The following is a 23,807-nucleotide window of genomic DNA, read 5'->3' on the forward strand; positions in this document are numbered from 1 at the left end:
TTGAGAAAAATCATTGTTGTAATATCAGGGAACTACAAACCCAGTGGTTGCTTAGTCTCATGGAAGTAATGTTCCAGTAATGGCTGTTCTGAGCATGCGCCAGTTCTTGTTGCCTTCTCAATGACATCCTCTCCTTATGCTAATAAAATTGTGGTAAAAAATCTATTTATAAAATAAACAACTCTCTAAAGCAGTAAAAAGTTTACTTCTGGTCCCAAACATATATACCCCCAACAATGAAACAAAAGCCCTGCAGTTGTACAAAACCATCCTTTTCAATGACCATCTATTGTTACTGAGTGTGTCCCTTGGGTGGCTGCCTCTTATTTTTAGTATCTTGTCAAAGCATACCTTTCAACTATATATTCTCCTTAAAAAAAAAAAAAAATCTTTACATCTGTAGAAAGACCTTAGCTCCCTAGTGATGTTTTGCTATCTTTAAGAGATTGACGTCCCATTCTTTTATACTACTCTCCTCATATAGCATTGACCTATTTTGTTGGCTTTATCACAAGTGACAAGTACTCCACAGGATATCAGGTAAGTATGCAATTGTCCACTGATTATTTAAAATTATTCCCCAGGCCTTCTTATTTTGTGTCTCTCAATATTCTTAAATAAAAAATAACAGTTCCAATGTTTGTAATTCTGGAAGTCAATTAGTCAGTGATAACTAAGACTCTTTAACCTTATAAATTTATCCAGATTTAGATGCACAAGAGAGGATAATTTGAATTGACACATGATATCAGTTTTCATATGTGATGGAAAAAATAAAAACTGACTCTTTATTAAATATAAAGAGGTGTAATTAAATTAATTACTAAAGAAAGAGAAATTCTTAGTTGCCTATTGCATCCTTTAAATGATATTCCAAAGAGAAAAATTCTCTGCCAATAAACAAGATAATAAAACTAAGAAATATATATTCATTGATAAGTCCAACCTTCATTCATTGATAATCAGTGCTTCTGAACAACACCATTTTTCAACTTATTCCTATAAAAATCTGATATCTTGATTGATATACATTACCTGCTTCATGAGTCAGACAGTCGGTGTAGACTGACATGACTTTAGAAGGAAAAATAACTATCTTCTAAATGCACAAATATAAATTTTGTTTGTCATCAAACTATTCCATTTTACAAACAGATATTACTTTTATTTCATTTCCCAGAACTATAGTAAAATAACAAAAAAACCTATATTTTTCAGAATCCAGCATTAAATAGAAAAAAAAAAAACTTGTATAGATTTATTTTGTTTAAAATCACAAAACAAAATTATTTTAAAATCAAAAGATTAATTTGGGATGTATATTCTATATTTATTTATTTTTGTTCTTATTTTTAAAATATTCTAACAAAAATGGGATGTCATAGCCAACACATATTTATTGTCTCATTTTCTCTTACACAATCCTGAAGTATTTCATACTTTGCCTTAAATATAATATTCTGGTTGAGTTTCATTCCATTTCCCACACAAATGCTTTCCAATTTTATCCCAGATCTATTTCATTTCTGTGAAAGATATTGAATTTTGAAGTTGTCTTTATAAAAGTTGTACCTAACACAAAAGAAAACAATTGGAACTACAAAACTGAAAATTAAATAGGAACTTGTGGTCAGGTGAAAAAGAAATAGGCTGGACCTACAGGATCAGTGCTGTGAAGGCCACATACCACATGAGCATTTTATACACACATTACTCTCCTTTTACAGGTCCCTCAAACTCACTGATGTCATCCTCAGGAGGGAGAGTGTATGTCCAATTTAGTAGACTCTGAAGACAGGCATCTTGTCTGATGCTCAGCTTCATTGTGAGCAATGTGAGCTAAAGTCCTAGATTCTTCTTTGCAGATTTGAATGTCATAATTAATCTCGTCTTCTAGGGTCTGTCAAAGTCTTCTATCAATAGTAATCCAGCTTCATGGTTTCCTTTAACCACTAAATCAAAGCTAGTTAATGGGTTAGAATCACAGATAGGCTTTCATGCCCTCTGCTGGATGTTCAAAGAAAAAGCTACACCTTCAGTAGTAAGAATACTTCATTTGAAGAAAATGAATGCTCTTTAGTATGGGAAGAAAAAAATCTACCCCTGTCAGAATTAAAATCTGAGAAACTGGGTGAAATAGAATATTAACAATTTATTGGTGAACCTTAATACAGGCAAGTATTTCCAGAGGTGAGATGACAGAAAAGGAACACAGTTTTGTTTTTGTTTTTTTAATTTCTTTTCAAATGTCATGATAATCCCATAATTTAAATAGTTTTATTATTGTATGGTTAGCAGTGATTTTCAGTAGACCATAAAGAGCATCTGCTACAGAACTCCCAAGTCTCTGTATGGTGGTCAGAGCCAAGTGGTAGAAACTATAATACCATTAAAAATAATACTTACGTATGTTGGAGAAACAAATTTAGACCTTGTACAATAAATAACATATAATAGTCATACAGTAAGTATTTCTTAGACAATAAATGAAAAGGTAACCTGTGATGTTTGATGAGATATTTTCAGAAAAGTTTCTGTTAAAACAAACTTTTGCTACCAGTTCTACCCACCTGCTTAAACCATATCACCACTTCTCCCCCACCCAGATAAATAAACTAAGCAACTGGAAGCCAAGTGTGCAGTTTACTTAGGCTTGCTCTTACACATAAATACAACTCTCTTAAAAATAAATTCTGACCACTTTCGCTAACTTCTGACAATTTCAGTTGCTGAATCATTAGCCCCATTTCCAGATGTGCTTATAGTTTTCTAGGTGTTAATTTTAGCCACTGACTGACTGTTCTGTAACTGGAACAGATTTTAACATACATAGCTTATAAGATATGAACCAAAATTTAGAAACATGAATAAAAAATAAAATCACCTATAGCCTACCATTTAAACATTTATGTTTAACATTTAATATTTTCTTATAGTGTGATTTTTCTGCTTATTTGTAATTGCAAGCTATAACTTTGCCAAAATTTATTTGATTGTGTGTTTCTTTTTAAAGTAATGCATATGTTTAGTTTTAAAAGACAAATAGTACTATAGACCTATGATTAAAAACAAACAAACAAAAAATAGCATTATCCTGCTCTACCTAACCCCCAAATCTCTAAATCTTGTTTCTTAAGGTAATTATGTTCTTCCTTTTTTTTTTTTTAATCCTCACCCAAGGATATGTTTATTGATTTTAGAGAGTGAAGAAGGGAGAGAGAGAGGGAGAAAAGCATCGATGTGAGAGAGAAACATTGATTGGTTGCTTCCTGTATTCACCCCGATGTAGGGATCACACCCACAACCTAGGCATGTGCCCTGACAAGGAATCGAACTTGCAGTCTTTTGGTGCATGGGACAACATTCTAACCAATTGAGCCACCCGGCCAGGGTGAGGCAATCATTTTCAACTTCTTAGTGTTTTGCTTCAGATATTTGTGACCTAATTGCCAAATGATGTAATTTACCATTATTTCTTGATTTTTTAAAATGTTAGATATTATTCATTGACTGCCTACAATCTGAGATTAGGATTTAGGTTTTTTATTCTATCCTGCCATCTTCCTACACACACACTTCCCCTTCTGCCTAGCTTTTTATATTAGTAACACCCATTTTAAAACTCAATATTAATTGTTTTACTTATAGCTTAAAGATTTTTGAGAAATTAATCAAAACATTTTTAAATATTTTATTTATTTATTTTTAGAGAGAGGGGAATGGAGGGAGAAAGAAAGGGAGAGAAACATCAATTGGTTGCCTCTCACGTGCTCCCGACTGGGGACCTGGCCTGCAACCAAGGATGTGCCCTGACTGGGATTGAACCTGTGACCCTTTGGTTCACAGACCGGCACTCAGTCCACTGAGCCCCACCAGTCAACTCAAATTTTTTTTTATTTTCTCTTTTTGATTCTGTCTCTGGACATGTCTGAATCTCTGCTTGAGTCATTATTAAATTATGATAATTGTTATTGACTCAATATGAAGAGAGAGGTCAGATTAAAACGGAGATGATGAGGCAGAGAAAGCTGTGATGTATACTAGAGTGGACTCCTAAACTCAGTTGAGACCACTCTTGAGCATTAATTGAGTTGTATATCACAAAAGTATAACACAGTAGTGATATACTGAGTCCACTGATTTACTGCTGAAACATCCCCCTGACTAAAATTCTTTGCCTGCATTCACTCTTTTTCTGTTTGTCCTTTTTCAGGTTATATTTATTGATCTCTTGGAATACCTACTCATTAAAAAATTGTTTCTAAATTTGACGTTTTGGACTTAAAATATCTCTAATGTTTTCAATGGGTGATCCAGATCTAAAATTGGCTTGATTTCAGAACATCTTCATATGGAGGTGGGGGTCCTAAAGTATTGAAACATGCCATGGGATACAGTGCAGGGTTTTGCGTTTGAAGGTGAATTCCAGCAGTTGGATTCACAGCTGCTTCTGTCCCTGGAAAGAGAAAGATAGGAATTTACAATCTTTCTACCCAGCATAAAACAGATGTACATGAAGTGGCTAGTAAAATCTGACATTTCTTGAATCACTGGAGCAACATAAAATTATTTGTGCACTTGAGGAAAAACCTGCAATCATCTTAGTCACTATAGCAAGAAAATTTGCTCTCAAAGACTGATTACAGTAGCCGCCCCTTATTTGTGGGTTTGCTTTCCACAGTTTCAGTTACCCGAGGTCAATTATGGTTCAAAAATATTAAATGAAAAATTGCAGAAATAAATCATTCATAAGTTTTAAATTGCATGCTGTTCTGAGTAATATGATGAAATCTCAAGCCAGCTTGCTCAGGCCCGCACAAGATGTAAATCATCCCTTTTTCCAGCATATTCACGCTGTATATGCTACCTGCTCATTAGTCACTTAGTAGCCATTTTGGTTACCTGTCTGTCAAGATACCATAGTGCTGCTGTTTAAGTAACTCTTGTTTTACTTAATAATGTCCCCACAGCCATTCTCATAACTTTTATTACAGTATATTGTATAATTGTTCTGTTTTATTGTTACTGTTGTTAATCTTGCTGTGTCTAATTTATAAATTAAACTTTATTATAGGGATATATACATAAGGAAAAAACATGTATATATAGTATATATATTCAGTACTACCCACAGCTCCAGACATCCACTGGGAGTCTTAAAATGTTATCTCTTGTTGATAGGAGGGGACTACAATATATCATCATTAACTAATCCATTAAGAAGCATTTACAGTTTAGCAGATGAAAATAAAAGAAATACTATTTTTTGTAGATCAGAAGACAAGATTCCTGTATACACAAATGGTATTTTAGCTTATGTTCTCATCATGGGAAATGCTAGTCTTAATACCAACATTAAAATACTGCATCTGAACTTCATTATTTTACATTTATGATCTGGAAACTGCAACTAATGCAGTTAATTACTTAAAAGTCATTTATGATCAACAGCAAAAATATTAATCTGTGAAAAGTTTGCAGTTAAAGTATACACACAATAAATAAAAGGCAATCTTAAATTTTAAATTTTAAAATCAAAGCTCTTGGTTTTTAGAGTATGCATGCTACAAACCATTAAATTAAATGTAAAAACCAAGCATTTTCTTCATCAGACTGATCACCCCAAGAGACCATTCACTTACTCCAAAACCTCTTTTAGAAATGTTCTATTAGAATTTTCTTGACTGTTTGGGAGTCACAGGAATCAATAGTCATATTTTATAATTGTTTCTTTCTTTATGTTTTTTCCTTTTTTTTCACACAGGTCTTTACCTGTCTGGGAATGATTTGATTGCTTCTTCCCAAAACAATAGTAACAACCTTTAAAGAAGAAACTAGGCCCTCAACCTAAACAGTCAATTATTTTTACTGCTTTTGTATATGAAGTTTAATTGTAACACAACCATGGCCCTTCATCTATACATTCTCTCTGGATGTTTTTTGCATTAAACTGGCAGAAGTAAGAAGTCCCACAGAGATTCTATGGCCTGCAAAACCAAACATACTTCCTGTCTGGCCATTCACTCAACTTCTCTTAAAGGATTAAGATTTGATACCATAAGGAGATTCCAAAGACCATGCCACACTTGTTGAAACAATTTAGGGTAATTTTGTATTAAGCAATAGCTGCATCACAGGAACCCGTATGTGGATTGCTCAAAATTTTTATTTTGGAGTGGATAACATTTATTTAAAATCATGGATTTTCATATATGTGTTTTATTTTGTTTCTCACTAGTTTGCAGAGCAAAGCATAACAACTCAAATATTAATATAATGTGTGAAAGATAGTGTTGTATTTAGTATATGTCTTACCTCCTGGTTCAGCACTTTTTAAAAGAAGTTATTTATTACCTTGAATAATCTACTCCTAGGCTATTACATAATCTTTCTGTTTTTTGTTTTCTTCCATGTATTAATGTTATAACAGAAATTATTAAGTGAAAAATTTTGTGGCATTAGAGTCTTATGCAGTTAGGAAGTTTAGAATTGTTACAGAAACAGGGGTGTCCAAAAACAAACCCCAGAGTTTGTAACTGGGGGTGAGGAAAAGGAAGCAGCTTTTAAGACGCCTTTGCATGCCTAGGGCTAGTTGCTAGTGTCTTTGTTATGCAAAATGGCTTTGATACTTCCAAGGCCCGGGGTCCTGGCAGCGGCACCAGCTAACCCAGGCAGCCTGGTGATGGCTTCCTCCGTGACCCGGGGGCCGGGCCCGGAAGATCTCCACACCTAGAGGCCGGCACAATGGCATGCCAGGGTGACCCTGTGCCCAGTTCATGATCCGGTGTGTGGGCCTGCACATCGGTGCCTGGATGGCCTTGCTGGAAGCCACGTTTGTGGACACGGACCTGCGACTTCTTTACACTGCCTAACTGCCCTGCAGTGCGACTTCCCATTGTCACCCTTGAGCCCTGACGGTCCCTCAAGGGAAGAGAAAGTGAACTTTCTCGCCGGAACATCCTCGATAAAGGAGAGTCAGGGACATCACATGACCGGCACAGTGTGGCAGGGTGGAAGGAGCGGCAGGATGAGCCCTGGGTCCCAGGCCACGGGGCACCCCTGTCCTACCTCAAGCCACCTCTCGCTTCCAGCCGCTGGGAAGGTCCTTGGAGCCGACGCGATGGGACGATTGCAGGAGCCACAGAGTTCCAAGTGCCAACCAAAACATGTTTAAGTGACACATTTTACGAGCATACATGGAGTTTCTGCTCTCTCTGAGCATCGGTAATGGTCCAAGACTCGTCGGCGCAAGAACACGTAAGGACGCTGTGAGGGGACGTGCAGAACTCAGGTCGTGTCTTTGCAACTTTGATTCCCTTTTCTCAGCCTACAGTTATTTCAAAGTTAAAAGTGTTTTATGTAGTATGTAAACGTGCAGCTGAATAGGGTGGTCCTGGTTGCAGGTTATATCTTTGTTTGCTGGACTTCCGTGCACTTTGATTTTCTGGAACTTGTGGTTGTTTCTAGTTTTGAGGTAGTTGTGTTCCTTCTTGGTTGTGGAGGGAGACGCCACGTGTCTGTCTGTGCCTCCATCTTGGCCAGAAGTCCTCCTAGTGAATATTTTAATTGAATTATTATATTCTTCAATTCCTGAAGTTCTGTTTTTTAAGATATTTTCATTTTGTTCATGCATCATTTTCCTGATTTTCCTTAGTTGTCTGTTTTCTCTCGAAGTTCATTGAACTTATTTAAGATGGTCGTTTTTATTTTTGTCTCATAATTATTATGTCTTCATTTCTTTAAGGTTGTTTCTGTGCAGGCTTAGGGGAGGGGCTCTCATGGGTGAAATAATTTTTTTAACCATTTTAATGTAGCTGGTTTTGGCTTTGCACTTTCCTGGGATATTATGACTTTTTAACTGGTTTCTGGAGTTCTCTTAAAGCGTTTTTAGACAGTATATTGTTAAGTTCGTGTCTCTGTGGAAGAACAAAGTGTGGGGCTTCCTATTTTTCTAAAGGATTGGGCTGGCCTGGCAGAGGGTCCCTGGTTTATTCTTTGGGTGTTCTAGAGGGAACAGGCTATGAGGCAGAAGCCTGTCATTCTTCCAAAGTTGTGTAGTTTTTGTATTTTATGCTGTTTTAGTTTGTAACTAGCCCTATAGAAATAAGGTGATTAAAACAGGGGGAAATGATAGCAGGGCCCAGGTGTTAGAGTTTAGCCTTAATTGATAGGCTTAAGTAATTGAAGCTGTGACTGGATAGACTGGATAGACTTTCTTTATCACCAAACCTTTGCTTCTGGAATTTTGCCTAGAGGGTGGCGGCAGGCAGCAGGACCCCAAATTGCTTTTCGGTAGCATAACTACTATTGAATCAAGATTAAAGCATTTCCATCTCCCTAAAAATTATCCTGTGTCTTGTTGTATCATCCTTTCCTCTAGCCCCCTAGCCCAAGGCAACCAGTGATCTACTTTCTGTCTCTATAATTTTGCATTTTCTAGAACTTCATGTAGACTTTTATGCTTTGCTTCTTTCACTTAGCATAATGCTTTTTGAGATTCATTTGTGTTGTTTTGTGTATCAGTATTTTGATCTTTTTTATTGCTGTGGATGTCTGTGACGCGATATTCTAGCGTCCGCATCGTTTAGAGCTGCGACTCAGAACATGGCGCGTTCCTAGAAGCCGCTTTCGGCATCAGTGGGCGGCGGCGCGTGGACTTGCAAGCGTGGGGCGCGGGACCAACCGACGCCACTTCGTGTTGGACAGTGGAAGCTGGAGAGCCGGGCTATTCGGACTGAGCCAATTGGTTTCCATGGATCTCAATAGTGCCAGCACTGTTGTTCTTCAAGTCTTAACTCAGGCCACCAGTCAGGATACTGCTGTGTTAAAGCCAGCTGAGGAGCAGTTGAAACAGTGGGAAACACAGCCAGGTTTTTATTCAGTGTTGCTGGTAAGTTGCTTAAAAATAGTTATTATTTTTAATAAAATGAGACACTATTCTATTGTTTTCAAAACCTACTTGTGTTGGTGGTTTACTTAGTGAAACTGATCCAAATGTTTGACTGCCATTGCACTGCCATTTACTAATTCGAGGCATGGCACTTGGAGGACATTTAAGAGATGTTTATTGTTGGGTGAGTATACCCAAGCAGGGTATTGGTAGTATCTGCTTAGAAGGTTACACTGCCAGTTTTCTATTTTAGCCTGTAAATGCTGCCCTCAAGACTGTAAAGGAGGAAAGAGGAAGGACATCTCTAAAATCAGAGAAGGAAAACTCTGACTCCAAAAAACCTCCGCTGCCTTGCGGCATACCTCTTCAGGGGAAAGGCTAAGGGAGTAAACCCCGACAGAAAATCCGGAGCCGGAGTCCCTAAGGCGGTTTGACATTGTAGTCAACACCGGCAACTCCTGCGGCGCACCTGAAGCCAAGCTGTATTGACTTTGTCTTTCCCTTGGACCCTTCAGCTGCGAAGAGAGGGGGGGTCTGCTGCATGGGCAACAGCAGATCCTCCATATCACCCTGCCCAGGCTCTGTAGCTTCAGTTTCACTTGAGAGGACACTCCAGCGTCATCGCAAGATGTCGACTCAACACGGGAGGAGACAGATACCGGTTATCAGCTCATCCGATTGACGAAGGAAACGAGCGCCAGGGGTCTCCTCTGACGGTGGGAGAGGTCATCGCACCTCACTGGACAGCTACCGTCTCGCCATGGCTCGCCTGCCCCACTGGGTGCGTGGGGATCAGAGAGGCGCCTCTCGAAAAGTGGGCCACAAAACACCCGCACCAGTTAATTCCAAGCAAACAACAAGAAAGAAGCCTCCGGCTCTTCGCCTCGCTAGCTGGAACATCAGGACCATGTGCCCCGGACTTACTGCAGACCTTCCGTGGATCAAGGGTGCCAGGAAAACCGCTGTCATCGATAGGGAACTGGCACGACTAAACATCGACATTGCGGCTCTACAGGAGACCCGGTTGGCCGACAACGGAACTATCAGAGAAACCAACTACACCTTCTACTGGCAAGGGAAGTCTCCGGACCAACCAAGACAGCACGGTGTTGGGTTCGCTGTGAAGAACACGCTTGTTAACTCCATAGAGCCACCCACAGGAGGCACAGAGAGATTACTTACCCTCCGATTGTCAACAACTTTCGGCCCAGTCAGCATTCTTAGCGCGTATGCCCCAACCCTCTGCGCCACCACCGAAGAGAAAGAACAGTTCTACCATGCACTGGACGAAGCGTTATCCAAGATTCCCAGAAGTAACGCTCTCTATCTCCTTGGAGACTTCAACGCAAGAGTAGGAGCCGACCACATGGCCTGGCCCACCTGCCTCGGAAACTTTGGGAGAGGAAAGATCAATGAGAATGGTCAGCGACTGCTTGAGCTCTTGTGTCACCACGGCCTGTGCGTGACAAACACATTCTTCAAGTGCAAAGAGATCCACCAGGTGTCATGGAGGCACCCCCGCTCCCGTCATTGGCACCAGCTTGACCTCGTCATCACCAGAAGAACGGATATTGGCAGCACCCTCCTCACCCGCAGCTACCACAGTGCAGACTGCGACACGGACCATGCCCTCGTGGTAAGCAAGGTGCGCATAATGCCGAAGAGGTTGCACCACTCCAAGATGAAGGGTCGCCCACGCATCAACACCAGTTGTGCCAGCAACCCAGTTAAGACCCAGCAATTCATCAACAAGATGGAAGATGCACTCGGCGAGGGAGTGGCGGCAGATGACATTATCGAATCCAATTGGCCACGTCTCCGCGACGCCATATACAACTCCGCCATTATTGCTTACGGGAAGAAAGAGCGGAAGAACGCTGACTGGTACGAGGCTCACTGGGAAGAAATGGAACCCGTGATCGAGGCTAAGAGGAAGGCCCTACTGGCTTACAAGGTCACGCCCACTCCCAGTACACTTCAAGCTCTACGGGCTACCAGGAACAAAGTCCAGAAGACCGCCCGCCACTGTGCCAACACCTATTGGCTAAACCTGTGCAGAAGCATCCAGGAAGCCGCCGATATAGGCAACGCACGAGGAATGTATGAGGGTATCAAGAAGGCAACAGGCCCAATCCCCTCCAAGATCGCCCCCCTTAAGTCCAAGACAGGTGAGGTCATCACTGACCAGGAACAGCAAATGCGGCGGTGGACCGAGCACTACCTCGAGCTGTACGCGACGAGGAACACCGTAACAGACACTGCTCTTAACGCCATCCCAGACCTACCAGTCATGGAGGAGCTAGACACCCCACCTACTGCGGCAGAGCTCGGCAAAGCCATCGACCGCCTCGCTTGCGGGAAAGCACCAGGAAGCGACGGAATCCCTCCAGAAATCCTAAAGAGCAGGAAACCAGTCCTGCTACAGCCGCTCCACCATCTACTCTGTCTCTGCTGGAAGGAGGGTTACATCCCCCAGGATATGAGAGACGCCAACATTATCACCATGTACAAGAACAAAGGAGACCGCAGTGACTGCAACAACTACCGGGGCATCTCTCTCCTCAGCGTCGTCGGCAAAGTATTCGCCCGGGTCGCTCTTGCCCGCCTGCAGACCCTTGCTTCCCGCGTCTACCCAGAGTCCCAGTGTGGCTTCAGAGCTGGCCGATCAACAGTGGACATGATCTTCTCCCTACGCCAGCTGCAGGAGAAGTGTCACGAGCAGCATAAACCACTCTACCTCGCCTTTATTGACCTCACGAAGGCGTTTGATCTGGTCAGTCGAAGCGGACTCTTCAGCTTGCTACGGAAGATTGGCTGTCCACCACATCTGCTTGCTGTGGTCATGTCCTTTCACGACAACATGCACAGCACGGTGTCCTACAACGGCGCAACCTCTGAGGCCTTCCCAGTCAGCAGCGGAGTAAAGCAGGGCTGCGTCCTCGCGCCTACGCTGTTCGGAATCTTCTTCTCCATGCTCCTCCAATACGCCTTTAAGGACTGCAGCGAGGGTGTCTTCATTCACACCAGATCCGATGGCAAGCTCTACAACCTGGCCCGTCTACGAGCCAAGACCAAAGTCAAAGAGGTGCTCATCCGTGAGATGCTCTTTGCCGACGACGCAGCTTTGACATCACACTCCGAAGAGGGACTCCAGCAGCTAGTCACTTGCCTTTCCCACGCATGCAAGGAGTTCGGACTAGCCATCAGCCTGACGAAGACGAATGTTATGGCTCAAGGCACGGGGACTCCCCCATGCATCACCATCGACAGATACACCCTGGAGGTTGTCAACGACTTCACTTACCTCGGGTCCACCATCTCGAGCTCTCTGTCAGTCGACTTGGAGGTCAACCGGAGAATCGCCAGGGTTGACCTCCACAGTTATGGCCAGACTGAACCGGCGAGCGTGGAACAATTCCAGCCTCACTGAGAAAACCAGACTGCGCATCTACCAAGCCTGCGTACTCAGCACTCTCCTCTATGGCAGCGAGACGTGGACCACCTATGCAAGGCACGAAAGGAAACTCAACAGCTTCCACATGAGGTGCCTGCGATGCGTCCTGCATGTCGCCTGGCAGGATAAGGTCCCCAACACCGAGGTGCTGAAGCGAGCCAACATTAGCAGTTTGCATGCAGTTCTTAGTGAGAGACGCCTCAGGTGGCTCGGCCATGTCAAAAGAATGGATGCAGGCCGTATCCCCAAAGACCTCCTCTACGGCGAGCTAGCAGAAGGCAAGAGGATGACAGGGCGCCCAAAACTGCGGTTCAAAGACATCTCAAAACTTCCAAGGCCCAAGAAGATGGGAGGAGTCTTGGACTGTGGGATGGTACAGAAGGAGACTACAGAGCCTGCGTAGGGTTCTGTGAGTGGTCAGAACTGGTTGCAACACGCACTGCGTCAGAGGACGCAGTCAGGGATATATAAGCAGCTGCGGACATTTTAGCTGGGACTCACTCACTCGGACTCTCTCTCACTCGGTCTCGCACTCTCCCTCTCTCTCTCTCTCTCTTACACCCCCTCCATGTGGCTTGGTGAAGGGGCCTTCTCCATGCAGATTAAAGAAGCTGAGTTCTCCATGCGGTTTTGAGAGGGCTCTCCAGGCTGCTTTAAGAGGCTCTCGCTATGCAGTTTTGGTCCTGCATTGAGAGCTGGAGGGCACCACAGCACAGAAAGGACCTCCCCAATCAGAGTTGAGTGATTGGCAGCTACTGGTAAAGCTGAACTGTGCCTAGGAAGAAGGGAAATGGTGTTTCCGACTTTTCTAAGGCTGGCCTGGTTTGGTAGGGGGAGGCAGAACTATGTGTTTGTGGGTATTTTAAAGAACATTAGACTCAACAGCAGAAATCCGCAAATAATTTAAGTCGATTTAACTGTTAAATAAACAGTTCTTTTTGTTTTCACTAAACTCTAGTACTGAGAGTTGTAATTCTGGCAGCAGGCAATCGGGCCCCTAACTAAACGGCCTGTTACAGGATGACATAAGCTAAGTCTGAGGGACTCAATAAAACAGAGTTAACATTCATTAGGTGTGCTTGCCCCAGCACTTCCCTGCATCATGGGTACTGAGTACCGCGCATTTTCCAGAATTGCTCTTGGAGTGTCCAATACAAAGTCAACGGTAATACATCTCTTATTCTGCCTGGAGTCATCAACCAGATTGACTTGACACAGTTATTAGCTCAGATGGTTTCCACTGCTGCCGTTATTGAGACTGTGGTCTAGGCAACAGGATGCTGACAATTGCCCTCTGTGGTAGGAAAGTTTTATTGTTACCTCTTTACCACAGATTTGGATATTGGCTATGAAAACCACAAGGCATTCACTTAATAAACATAACTAAGACAATGTGTTCAGAGGGCTTTTGTAAAATCAAACATATCAGTTTTCAATTCTTTTCAAATCGTGTTTATGTATAATATCACATGATTGGAAGGGAAGGAAGTGTTATTTTTATCTTTTGACAAATTAAAAATCTAAGAGAAATCAGTGAAAAGTCCCTGCAAAAATCTTATGGTTTTGTCTTTTACTGTTAATGAAGATATTAGTTTGTTGTTTAATTGTGTGACACCAATATACTCACTCTTGAGTTTTTATAGGCAGATTTCAGATTTCCCACACAATTAAGAATCACTTCAATGAACCTGGCTTATTTTAATGTGCCCTTTCTATTTCTTCTTCTTCTTTTTTATCTTTTCCTTTCTCTATTTTGTCCTTTTCTTTTATATGAAGGGGGATGGCTAAGAATGCCTGACTTTGAGTCACAATTATTTTATCTACTAACTGTGTTGCTTTATCTCTAAGTGCCTTTAATTCCATCATCTTTAAAATGTTCAGAATGATAGTGAACCCCTCATTGAGGTGGAGGAAAAAATAAATGAAATTGGAGATGCCCAATTTTAACAGAGTGTGACACATGGCAAATGCTCAATAAATGTGAGCAGTTACAATTATCATGCTTTTTAATGAAAGTATGTGAATAAAATACTCTCCTTCCTTACCTAAATGAATCATAGAATATTTACATGTAAAACATAAAGTATTGGGAAATGACATTTAAAATGAAAAGATCCTGGGTGTGGTGGGGGGAGAAGGAAGCAGAGTGTAAGGCCTGGCTCTTGTCTGTCTCTCTTCAGCCCTCCTCCCTCCACCCCCCAACCCCTGACTTGGAGCATTGACATTTAATCACTGCTGGGAGACTGGTATTTCTATGTGCCCTGAAATAAGAAAAAGGAAAGATTATCTCTGAAATAGCAGAAGAAACAAGGTCAGGGAGATTGGATAGTTGAAAGGCAGCATTATCATGGAGACCAGCCCTGAGGAGACGCTAAGCCAAAATGAGGGTCCCCAGGAGGAGTGTCTCAAAGGAGTCTCACCTCAGGATCTTCTCAGGAAGACAGGGGACCTGCTTGCTGCTTTGTCAGGGCTGAGGGACCCAGCTCTGACACACATGAAATTGAAACTTTCAATGTACATTTTGTAGTAATTTATTATTTTTTTGTTAAAAAGTAGAGAGAGATAATGGCAGGGATCCTTCTCTTAAGCTCTCAAATTCTCTCTTTTCTAATGAACACTGGATTGGTTTTCTGACCCAAGACCCTTATCATTTTCCCACTTCCCAAACCCTAATTTTTTTAAAAAATTATTTTTAAATGTCTTGCTTCATAAATAAGAGTATTTTAATTCAGCCCCACAACCTTATTTTCAACTTCTCAATGAAAACTTATCATTCACATTTTCAGTGAATTATAAAAATGCTTGTTTACAATAAACTTTAAAATCCCTTTTAATGACTCTTCTGTCATTACTTATTTTTTCAAACACAAATTTAAAAAATAATCTAACAAACCCAAAACTTTTATGTTTTCTTCTTGTTTTAGTCATGTGCATTCTCTAACTATTCTTTCTGTTGTACAGCCCCGGGTCTTACAAAGTTGAGAGCACTGACCACCAATGATAGAGATCTCGGATACAAGTGGCTATGTGAGAACTTTAATGATTTTTCTCTTGTGCAATCCCCACCTTTACTAAAAAAATTGACTCATTCCTAAAAAAAAATTACTCTCTGTGGCCAGATGTGTGTTCTCACTCCATTTACACAACTGCAGGGGGTGGGGAAAAAATGGTTGTAAATCTGTGTTTTCTGTTGAATTACCAGAAAAGAGGAATTTCAGAAGCTTCATTAACATAGGGAATATAATGAGATTAAAAAAGAAACTTTGAAACAGTACATTATTTTTACTCCTGACACAAGTGCTAAAAAACAAAACCTGAATTGTACTAGAATTGTTGGTCTCTGATGATTGAAAGAGGAGAGCAAGGTCTCAGAGACTACTTCATGGATGATCCTGTTCAAGAAGAGATAAGGGGAGTATGGGTCCCTTCTGAGATTAGAGTATGCAGGAAATGAGATCAGAGGAGTTGGGGGTGGGGGAAGGATAATAGGGGAAGAAGGGACTAAATTCTAGGAGATCCTGGGGCTAGGTCCAAGAAGAGGAGTTGGGCCTGATGCAGAGAAAAATAATATGATTTTAGGAATTGTATAAAATAAATAAGTTTTAATGTCAGTCCTTGACATATCTTTAACTTCAAATTGTAGTTTCCTTCTCTTACTCTTCAGCCTTCTCTTCTCTTCCCCTTTTCTGACTTTCTTGTGGCTTTTCTCCTCCTCCTCTTGCTCTAACAGTACCTCCTTTTCCTTCTTATTCTCCCTGGGGTATCAGAGATAATCTCCTTTTTTGGCCTATAAAGAGTTTAATCATGGCATGTTTGTCATCTTGGAAATGTAGGGGGGAAGAAAAACTGAGAAATCTAAGCACAGAATCAGCAGAGAGCTGTGAAAAGATATGATTATTGGCCCAGGTGATGCTACTAGGGGCTGGGTGTTTTGCTGCGATTTCCAAGGACTTTTCTTAGACAAAAATGTCATCAGACATTCAAATAGGCTAGGTTGGCAAGGCCTTCCTTAAACATCTTGGATGAGGTTCCCAAGCAAAGTGTTTGTTTTCTTTTCTCTCTTTAGTAGTTCTAATCAGGGTAATTGGCAACCTGAGGTGTGTGACTGAGAGAGATCTGATCAGATTACTGGCTATAGGAGGAGTTGCTGAGGCTATGGTAAGCAGTTCAGGACAGGATTGGCTGAGAAGCTGAAGGCAGTGCATGGAACTAAAAAGAGGACTGACTTTCTGGCTCTCCGGCTCTTCCTCAAGGGTGCCTGGATGATCGAGCTGCAACTGCTTACATTTACCAGTATTTTAGATGGGAAGGAAATCTGGGTACAGCCCAGGATCAGGCTGGCCTGGCAGAGGGCAGCAGGTGTACTAGAGAGAACAGGCTCTGAGGCAGAAGCCTGCGACCCTTCCTAAATTGCGTAGCTTTTTAATCTTATGTTGTTTTAGTTTGTAAACTAACCCTATAGAAATAAGGTAACTAAAAACTAACAGGGGGAAATGCTAGAAGAACCCGGGTGTTTAGTTATAATTGATAGGCTTAAGTGATTAAAACTGTAACTAAAAAGTTAAAGAGTTCATCTTTAATTGGTAGGTCTAAGTGACTAATTCTGTGGAAAACTGTTACTTCGAAATTGTGAAGCTTTTAAATAAAGACTCCTTTTCTTTATCACCAACCTTTGCCTCTGGAAAGAGGGTATCAGCAGGCAGCAGGACCCCAAATTGCTTTTGGTAACATAATATTATCAGAAATTGTTAGCGAGAGTAAGTTCCTACTTTATGTATTTTAATATATAGTAAAATTCAGTGCACTCCAGCCTCCAATAGTCAGTCAAAATTCTCCTCTTGGCTCTTCTGTGAGATCTTGAGAGTCAAACCTCTCAACCACAGGTTAATAGAGCAGAGCTGTTTCAACTAATATATTCAGAAAATAGTGGTAATAACATGAAATAAGTTCTGAAAAAAACAAAATTAAGGTCTAGAAGGAACTCAAAGTTAATATAGTAAATCTAGCCCCTTCATTAAAATGCCTTAAATGACCTATTTCCTACAAAGGGGAACAACCTATCATCCCCTTTGTGCTCAAGGGGTGCCAGGGGGTCCAGAAACCCTATTTCATATCCTCATGTCACCAGTGTCCTCAAGTGAGTTCTCAGTCTTCCCCCTTTCTGAACAGTGGCCTTGAGGAAGACTCAGAAGTGCACCCCATTATCTGCAGAGTGGGAGTATGAAGCTGACGCTGACCACACTCGACTCCACATAGTTTGTGAGGGTTGTGGAGGCAGAAGCTGTGGTTTTGGCCCTTCCTTCATCTTTAGCCATGAAAATATACCCGTGGGGTTTCCTTACTTCCCTTTTGGAAAGCAGCTCCTTCTATGGAAATACTATGTAGGAAGAACCATTGGTCTGGAGAAGTGAAAGCATAAAGAGGATCCAGTGGAGAGAGGAAATCCAATGTGGGTTTGGGTTTCCAACTACCTGAAAATATTGACTCCCTGGAATTTACTTTCAAAAACTACTCGTTAAGAAGGGGTGGTGACTAGAGGTCCAGGGATTAACACTTCCTAAATTACTTTTCCACATTTTGTTTTAGAGAGGAGAAACAAAAGGCCACATCAAAGGCTATGTGGATAACTGTTTCCTGTGTATACAGCCATCCCGAGCCTGCAGGGGACAGGATGAGAGATGGCCAATGAATGGGATATCATAACAGCTAACCCAGTGCAGGAGAAGGGAAAAAATTAATGGGAAGGGGCAACTGAACCTGTGATCTCTAAGATAGAACTCAATAAAAGTGAACTTTGTAATATAACTTAAGCTGGGGAAAAGGTAAAGTGTTCATTTATCAAAGTAAGATCCAAAGCTATACCGGCGGAATTAGGATAGGAACAGATAGACTAGGGAAGGGAATGAGGATTCGGGAGGGAAGTCTCTACCATTAGGAAATCACAACATGGAAGTATTGGAGGTCCAGGTTATAAGGTTGTACTTAGTGTAGGCGGCTAAGCCATGAATTCCCTGCTCAAATTTTCTCTGGATTCTTACTTACCCTTAAGTCTGGACAATGTGAAGTCTATTAGTTGACTTACAGCAAATATCTATGTGGTTAATTTATTCAGTAGAATAGATATCCAATTGGTTTCCATGGATCTCAATAGTGCCAGCACTGTTGTTCTTCAAGTCTTAACTCAGGCCACCAGTCAGGATACTGCTGTGTTAAAGCCAGCTGAGGAGCAGTTGAAACAGTGGGAAACACAGCCAGGTTTTTATTCAGTGTTGCTGCCTGTAAATGCTGCCCTCAAGACTGTAAAGGAGGAAAGAGGAAGGACATCTCTAAAATCAGAGAAGGAAAACTCTGACCCCAAAAAACCTCCGCTGCCTTGCGGCATACCTCTTCAGGGGAAAGGCTAAGGGAGTAAACCCCGACAGAAAATCCGGAGCCGGAGTCCCTAAGGCGGTTTGACATTGTAGTCAACACCGGCAACTCCTGCGGCGCACCTGAAGCCAAGCTGTATTGACTTTGTCTTTCCCTTGGACCCTTCAGCTGCGAAGAGAGGGGGGGGTCTGCTGCATGGGCAACAGCAGACCCTCCATATCACCCTGCCCAGGCTCTGTAGCTTCAGTTTCACTTGAGAGGACACTCCAGCGTCATCGCAAGATGTCGACTCAACACGGGAGGAGACAGATACCGGTTATCAGCTCATCCGATTGACGAAGGAAACGAGCGCCAGGGGTCTCCTCTGACGGTGGGAGAGGTCATCGCACCTCACTGGACAGCTACCGTCTCGCCATGGCTCGCCTGCCCCACTGGGTGCGTGGGGATCAGAGAGGCGCCTCTCGAAAAGTGGGCCACAAAACACCCGCACCAGTTAATTCCAAGCTAACAACAAGAAAGAAGCCTCCGGCTCTTCGCCTCGCTAGCTGGAACATCAGGACCATGTGCCCCGGACTTACTGCAGACCTTCCGTGGATCAAGGGTGCCAGGAAAACCGCTATCATCGATAGGGAACTGGCACGACTAAACATCGACATTGCGGCTCTACAGGAGACCCGGTTGGCCGACAACGGAACTATCAGAGAAACCAACTACACCTTCTACTGGCAAGGGAAGTCTCCGGACCAACCAAGACAGCACGGTGTTGGGTTCGCTGTGAAGAACACGCTTGTTAACTCCATAGAGCCACCCACAGGAGGCACAGAGAGATTACTTACCCTCCGATTGTCAACAACTTTCGGCCCAGTCAGCATTCTTAGCGCGTATGCCCCAACCCTCTGCGCCACCACCGAAGAGAAAGAACAGTTCTACCATGCACTGGACGAAGCGTTATCCAAGATCCCCAGAAGTAACGCTCTCTATCTCCTTGGAGACTTCAACGCAAGAGTAGGAGCCGACCACATGGCCTGGCCCACCTGCCTCGGAAACTTTGGGAGAGGAAAGATCAATGAGAATGGTCAGCGACTGCTTGAGCTTTTGTGTCACCATGGCCTGTGCGTGACAAACACATTCTTCAAGTGCAAAGAGATCCACCAGGTGTCATGGAGGCACCCCCGCTCCCGTCATTGGCACCAGCTTGACCTCGTCATCACCAGAAGAACGGATATTGGCAGCACCCTCCTCACCCGCAGCTACCACAGTGCAGACTGCGACACGGACCATGCCCTCGTGGTAAGCAAGGTGCGCATAATGCCGAAGAGGTTGCACCACTCCAAGATGAAGGGTCGCCCACGCATCAACACCAGTTGTGCCAGCAACCCAGTTAAGACCCAGCAATTCATCAACAAGATGGAAGATGCACTCGGCGAGGGAGTGGCGGCAGATGACATTATCGAATCCAATTGGCCACGTCTCCGCGACGCCATATACAACTCCGCCATTATTGCTTACGGGAAGAAAGAGCGGAAGAACGCTGACTGGTACGAGGCTCACTGGGAAGAAATGGAACCCGTGATCGAGGCTAAGAGGAAGGCCCTACTGGCTTACAAGGTCACGCCCACTCCCAGTACACTTCAAGCTCTACGGGCTGCCAGGAACAAAGTCCAGAAGACCGCCCGCCACTGTGCCAACACCTATTGGCTAAACCTATGCAGAAGCATTCAGGAAGCCGCCGATATAGGCAACGCACGAGGAATGTATGAGGGTATCAAGAAGGCAACAGGCCCAATCCCCTCCAAGATCGCCCCCCTTAAGTCCAAGACAGGTGAGGTCATCACTGACCAGGAACAGCAAATGCGGCGGTGGACCGAGCACTACCTCGAGCTGTATGCAACGAGGAACACCGTAACAGACACTGCTCTTAACGCCATCCCAGACCTACCAGTCATGGAGGAGCTAGACACCCCACCTACTGCGGCAGAGCTCGGCAAAGCCATTGACCGCCTCGCTTGCGGGAAAGCACCAGGAAGCGACGGAATCCCTCCAGAAATCCTAAAGAGCGGGAAACCAGTCCTGCTACAGCCGCTCCACCATCTACTCTGTCTCTGCTGGAAGGAGGGTTACATCCCCCAGGATATGAGAGACGCCAACATTATCACCATGTACAAGAACAAAGGAGACCGCAGCAACTGCAACAACTACCGGGGCATCTCTCTCCTCAGCGTCGTCGGCAAAGTATTCGCCCGGGTCGCTCTTGCCCGCCTGCAGACCCTTGCTTCCCGCGTCTACCCAGAGTCCCAGTGTGGCTTCAGAGCTGGCCGCTCAACAGTGGACATGATCTTCTCCCTACGCCAGCTGCAGGAGAAGTGTCACGAGCAGCATAAACCGCTCTACCTCGCCTTTATTGACCTCACGAAGGCGTTTGATCTGGTCAGTCGAAGCGGACTCTTCAGCTTGCTACGGAAGATTGGCTGTCCACCACATCTGCTTGCTGTGGTCATGTCCTTTCACGACAACATGCACAGCACGGTGTCCTACAACGGCGCAACCTCTGAGGCCTTCCCAGTCAGCAGCGGAGTAAAGCAGGGCTGCGTCCTCGCGCCTACGCTGTTCGGAATCTTCTTCTCCATGCTCCTCCAATACGCCTTTAAGGACTGCAGCGAGGGTGTCTTCATTCACACCAGATCCGATGGCAAGCTCTACAACCTGGCCCGTCTACGAGCCAAGACCAAAGTCAAAGAGGTGCTCATCCGTGAGATGCTCTTCGCCGACGACGCAGCTTTGACATCACACTCCGAAGAGGGACTCCAGCAGCTAGTCACTTGCCTTTCCCACGCATGCAAGGAGTTCGGACTAGCCATCAGCCTGACGAAGACGAATGTTATGGCTCAAGGCACGGGGACTCCCCCATGCATCACCATCGACGGATACACCCTGGAGGTTGTCAACGACTTCACTTACCTCGGGTCCACCATCTCGAGCTCTCTGTCAGTCGACTTGGAGGTCAACCGGAGAATCGCCAGGGCAGCCACAGTTATGGCCAGACTGAACCGGCGAGCGTGGAACAATTCCAGCCTCACTGAGAAAACCAGACTGCGCATCTACCAAGCCTGCGTACTCAGCACTCTCCTCTATGGCAGCGAGACGTGGACCACCTACGCAAGGCACGAAAGGAAACTCAACAGCTTCCACATGAGGTGCCTGCGACGCGTCCTGCATGTTGCCTGGCAGGATAAGGTCCCCAACACCGAGGTGCTGAAGCGAGCCAATATGAGCAGTTTGCATGCAGTTCTTAGCGAGAGACGCCTCAGGTGGCTCGGCCATGTCAAAAGAATGGATGCAGGCCGTATCCCCAAAGACCTCCTCTACGGCGAGCTAGCAGAAGGCAAGAGGATGACAGGGCGCCCAAAACTGCGGTTCAAAGACATCTGCAAAAAGGACATGACACAATGCTCCATCAATCTCAACACATGGGAAGTTCAAGCAGACGACCGCCTAGCCTGGAGGCTCACGGTCAGGCAAGGTACGTCACGCGCGGAGGCTGCGCGCAACGAGGAGGCGGTCCAGAAAAGATCGAGGCGGAAGCAGCGTCAGCAGCAGCAACAACAGCCATCTGCCTTCACCTGTACCAAGTGCGGCAGGGATTGTCACTCCCGAATCGGACTGCACAGCCATTCTTGGCGGTGCAGATAGACTCTCAGGAAGCTACGCCATCGTCTCTCGAGACGGACGGCTGCCGACGAGATATCCTCTATGAGAATAGCTACTTTTTCAAACTCGTATTTAGGAACTAGGTATAATATCTGGGAAGCCTTGGACCTAATGCCTCGTACTTAGTTGATATTAAATAAGTTGTGGCATGTCATTATTTTAAAAACGATTTTTCCCAAGTATTTTCTTTTTCTGTCCATAATGATTTCGGGATAATATAGAGAATGTGATTCTAATGCTTTACACTCAGTGCTATTACATGCAGATTTTGAAGTACCATATGAGCCTTGACTCCTTCTCTCAGTCATACCTGTGCAGGCCAATTCAAAAACATGTACAGAAACCAGGATTTAGGAAATATGAAATCATTAGGTAAATGGGGATATAACCATGGCACATAAATTTCATTAAAATTATAACCATATAACTGGATAACTTAAATTTTAAAATATAAATATATATTTAAAGGTATCAGGAAGTCTAAAAAGTCTTCCTTAGAGTAAGAGAAAGGCTAAGAGGACCCAGGTGAATTCTCCTCTTTTGAAACTCAAGTAAGTTGAAAGGAACATAATTGCATTTGTTTATTGAATACCTCTAGTTAAATAAAGAAAAATAGACCAAGGTGATCATGTTGACCCCTTTGACTCATGTATTTTGTTAAAAGGTCAGTGACCCTTGGAGGTTTTAATTATCTTTCCCAGAACAACCATTTCTCAAACTGGCATTGTTTCCCTTGGTTAATAATGACTTTAAAAAAGTCAATAGTGAATATCATCACTAAATCTTGGGGTAATGAATTTTGATATTAAAACATTTTAGTTTATTCTTATCCCACTTTTTATTTAGCTGTTATTTTTTCCAGGATATGCCCTATCCTATCTATTGGAAATCTTATATGGCCCAAGTTTCTGGATTGTAGTTGTTAATCTCTACTAAGCATCTTTGAGGCAACTGTGGTATATACATAGTGCAGTAACCTAGAGGGAATTCTCATAATAGACATTCTAGATGAGTACAAGCCTTAGTATTAATAACTCTATGACCTCAATTTTCTCCATTTCTTACCTCCTAGTACAGACTAGAAAATAATAGGAAGGGCATGGTTCAGGGGGCGGGGTGGGAGCAGACAGGATCAGGATGCTGCCAATGTGTCTGGGGAGAAAAAAATATATGTATTTATACTCCCTTGCCCGATTCCAGGTTTTTCAGACTCTGCATTGGCAGCAATCTGGAAAGTGTGGTTCAATGTTACTGTCGTTAAGTGAGGCTCAGAGAGCTTAGTAAATGAGACTATGAACATAGGTAGTATAGACTGTTACCAAAATCTCAAAAACACTTTTCTATACCTTAAATCCTACCACTCACTTGAAGTGACCAGGCCTGTAT

The 23,807-nt window shown here is 43.3% G+C and overlaps 1 protein-coding gene across 1 annotated transcript in view; it reads right to left on the reverse strand.

Annotated features, from left to right (window-relative positions):
* Positions 1–3,685: 3,685 nt before the first annotated feature.
* TMEM207 (transmembrane protein 207) overlaps positions 3,686–23,807 on the reverse strand; it is a 28,120-nt gene continuing 7,998 nt past the window's right edge. Inside the window, exon 5 of the mRNA XM_090281201.1 lies at positions 3,686–4,456. Coding sequence (XP_090137327.1) covers positions 4,320–4,456 — 137 coding nt within the window. The 3' untranslated portion in view covers positions 3,686–4,319. The remainder of the gene's footprint in view (positions 4,457–23,807) is intronic.

This window comes from Furipterus horrens, unplaced genomic scaffold (genome assembly GCF_987537825.1).
Source record: "Furipterus horrens unplaced genomic scaffold, mFurHor1.1.pri manual_scaffold_1, whole genome shotgun sequence".
Taxonomy (NCBI): domain Eukaryota; kingdom Metazoa; phylum Chordata; class Mammalia; order Chiroptera; family Furipteridae; genus Furipterus; species Furipterus horrens.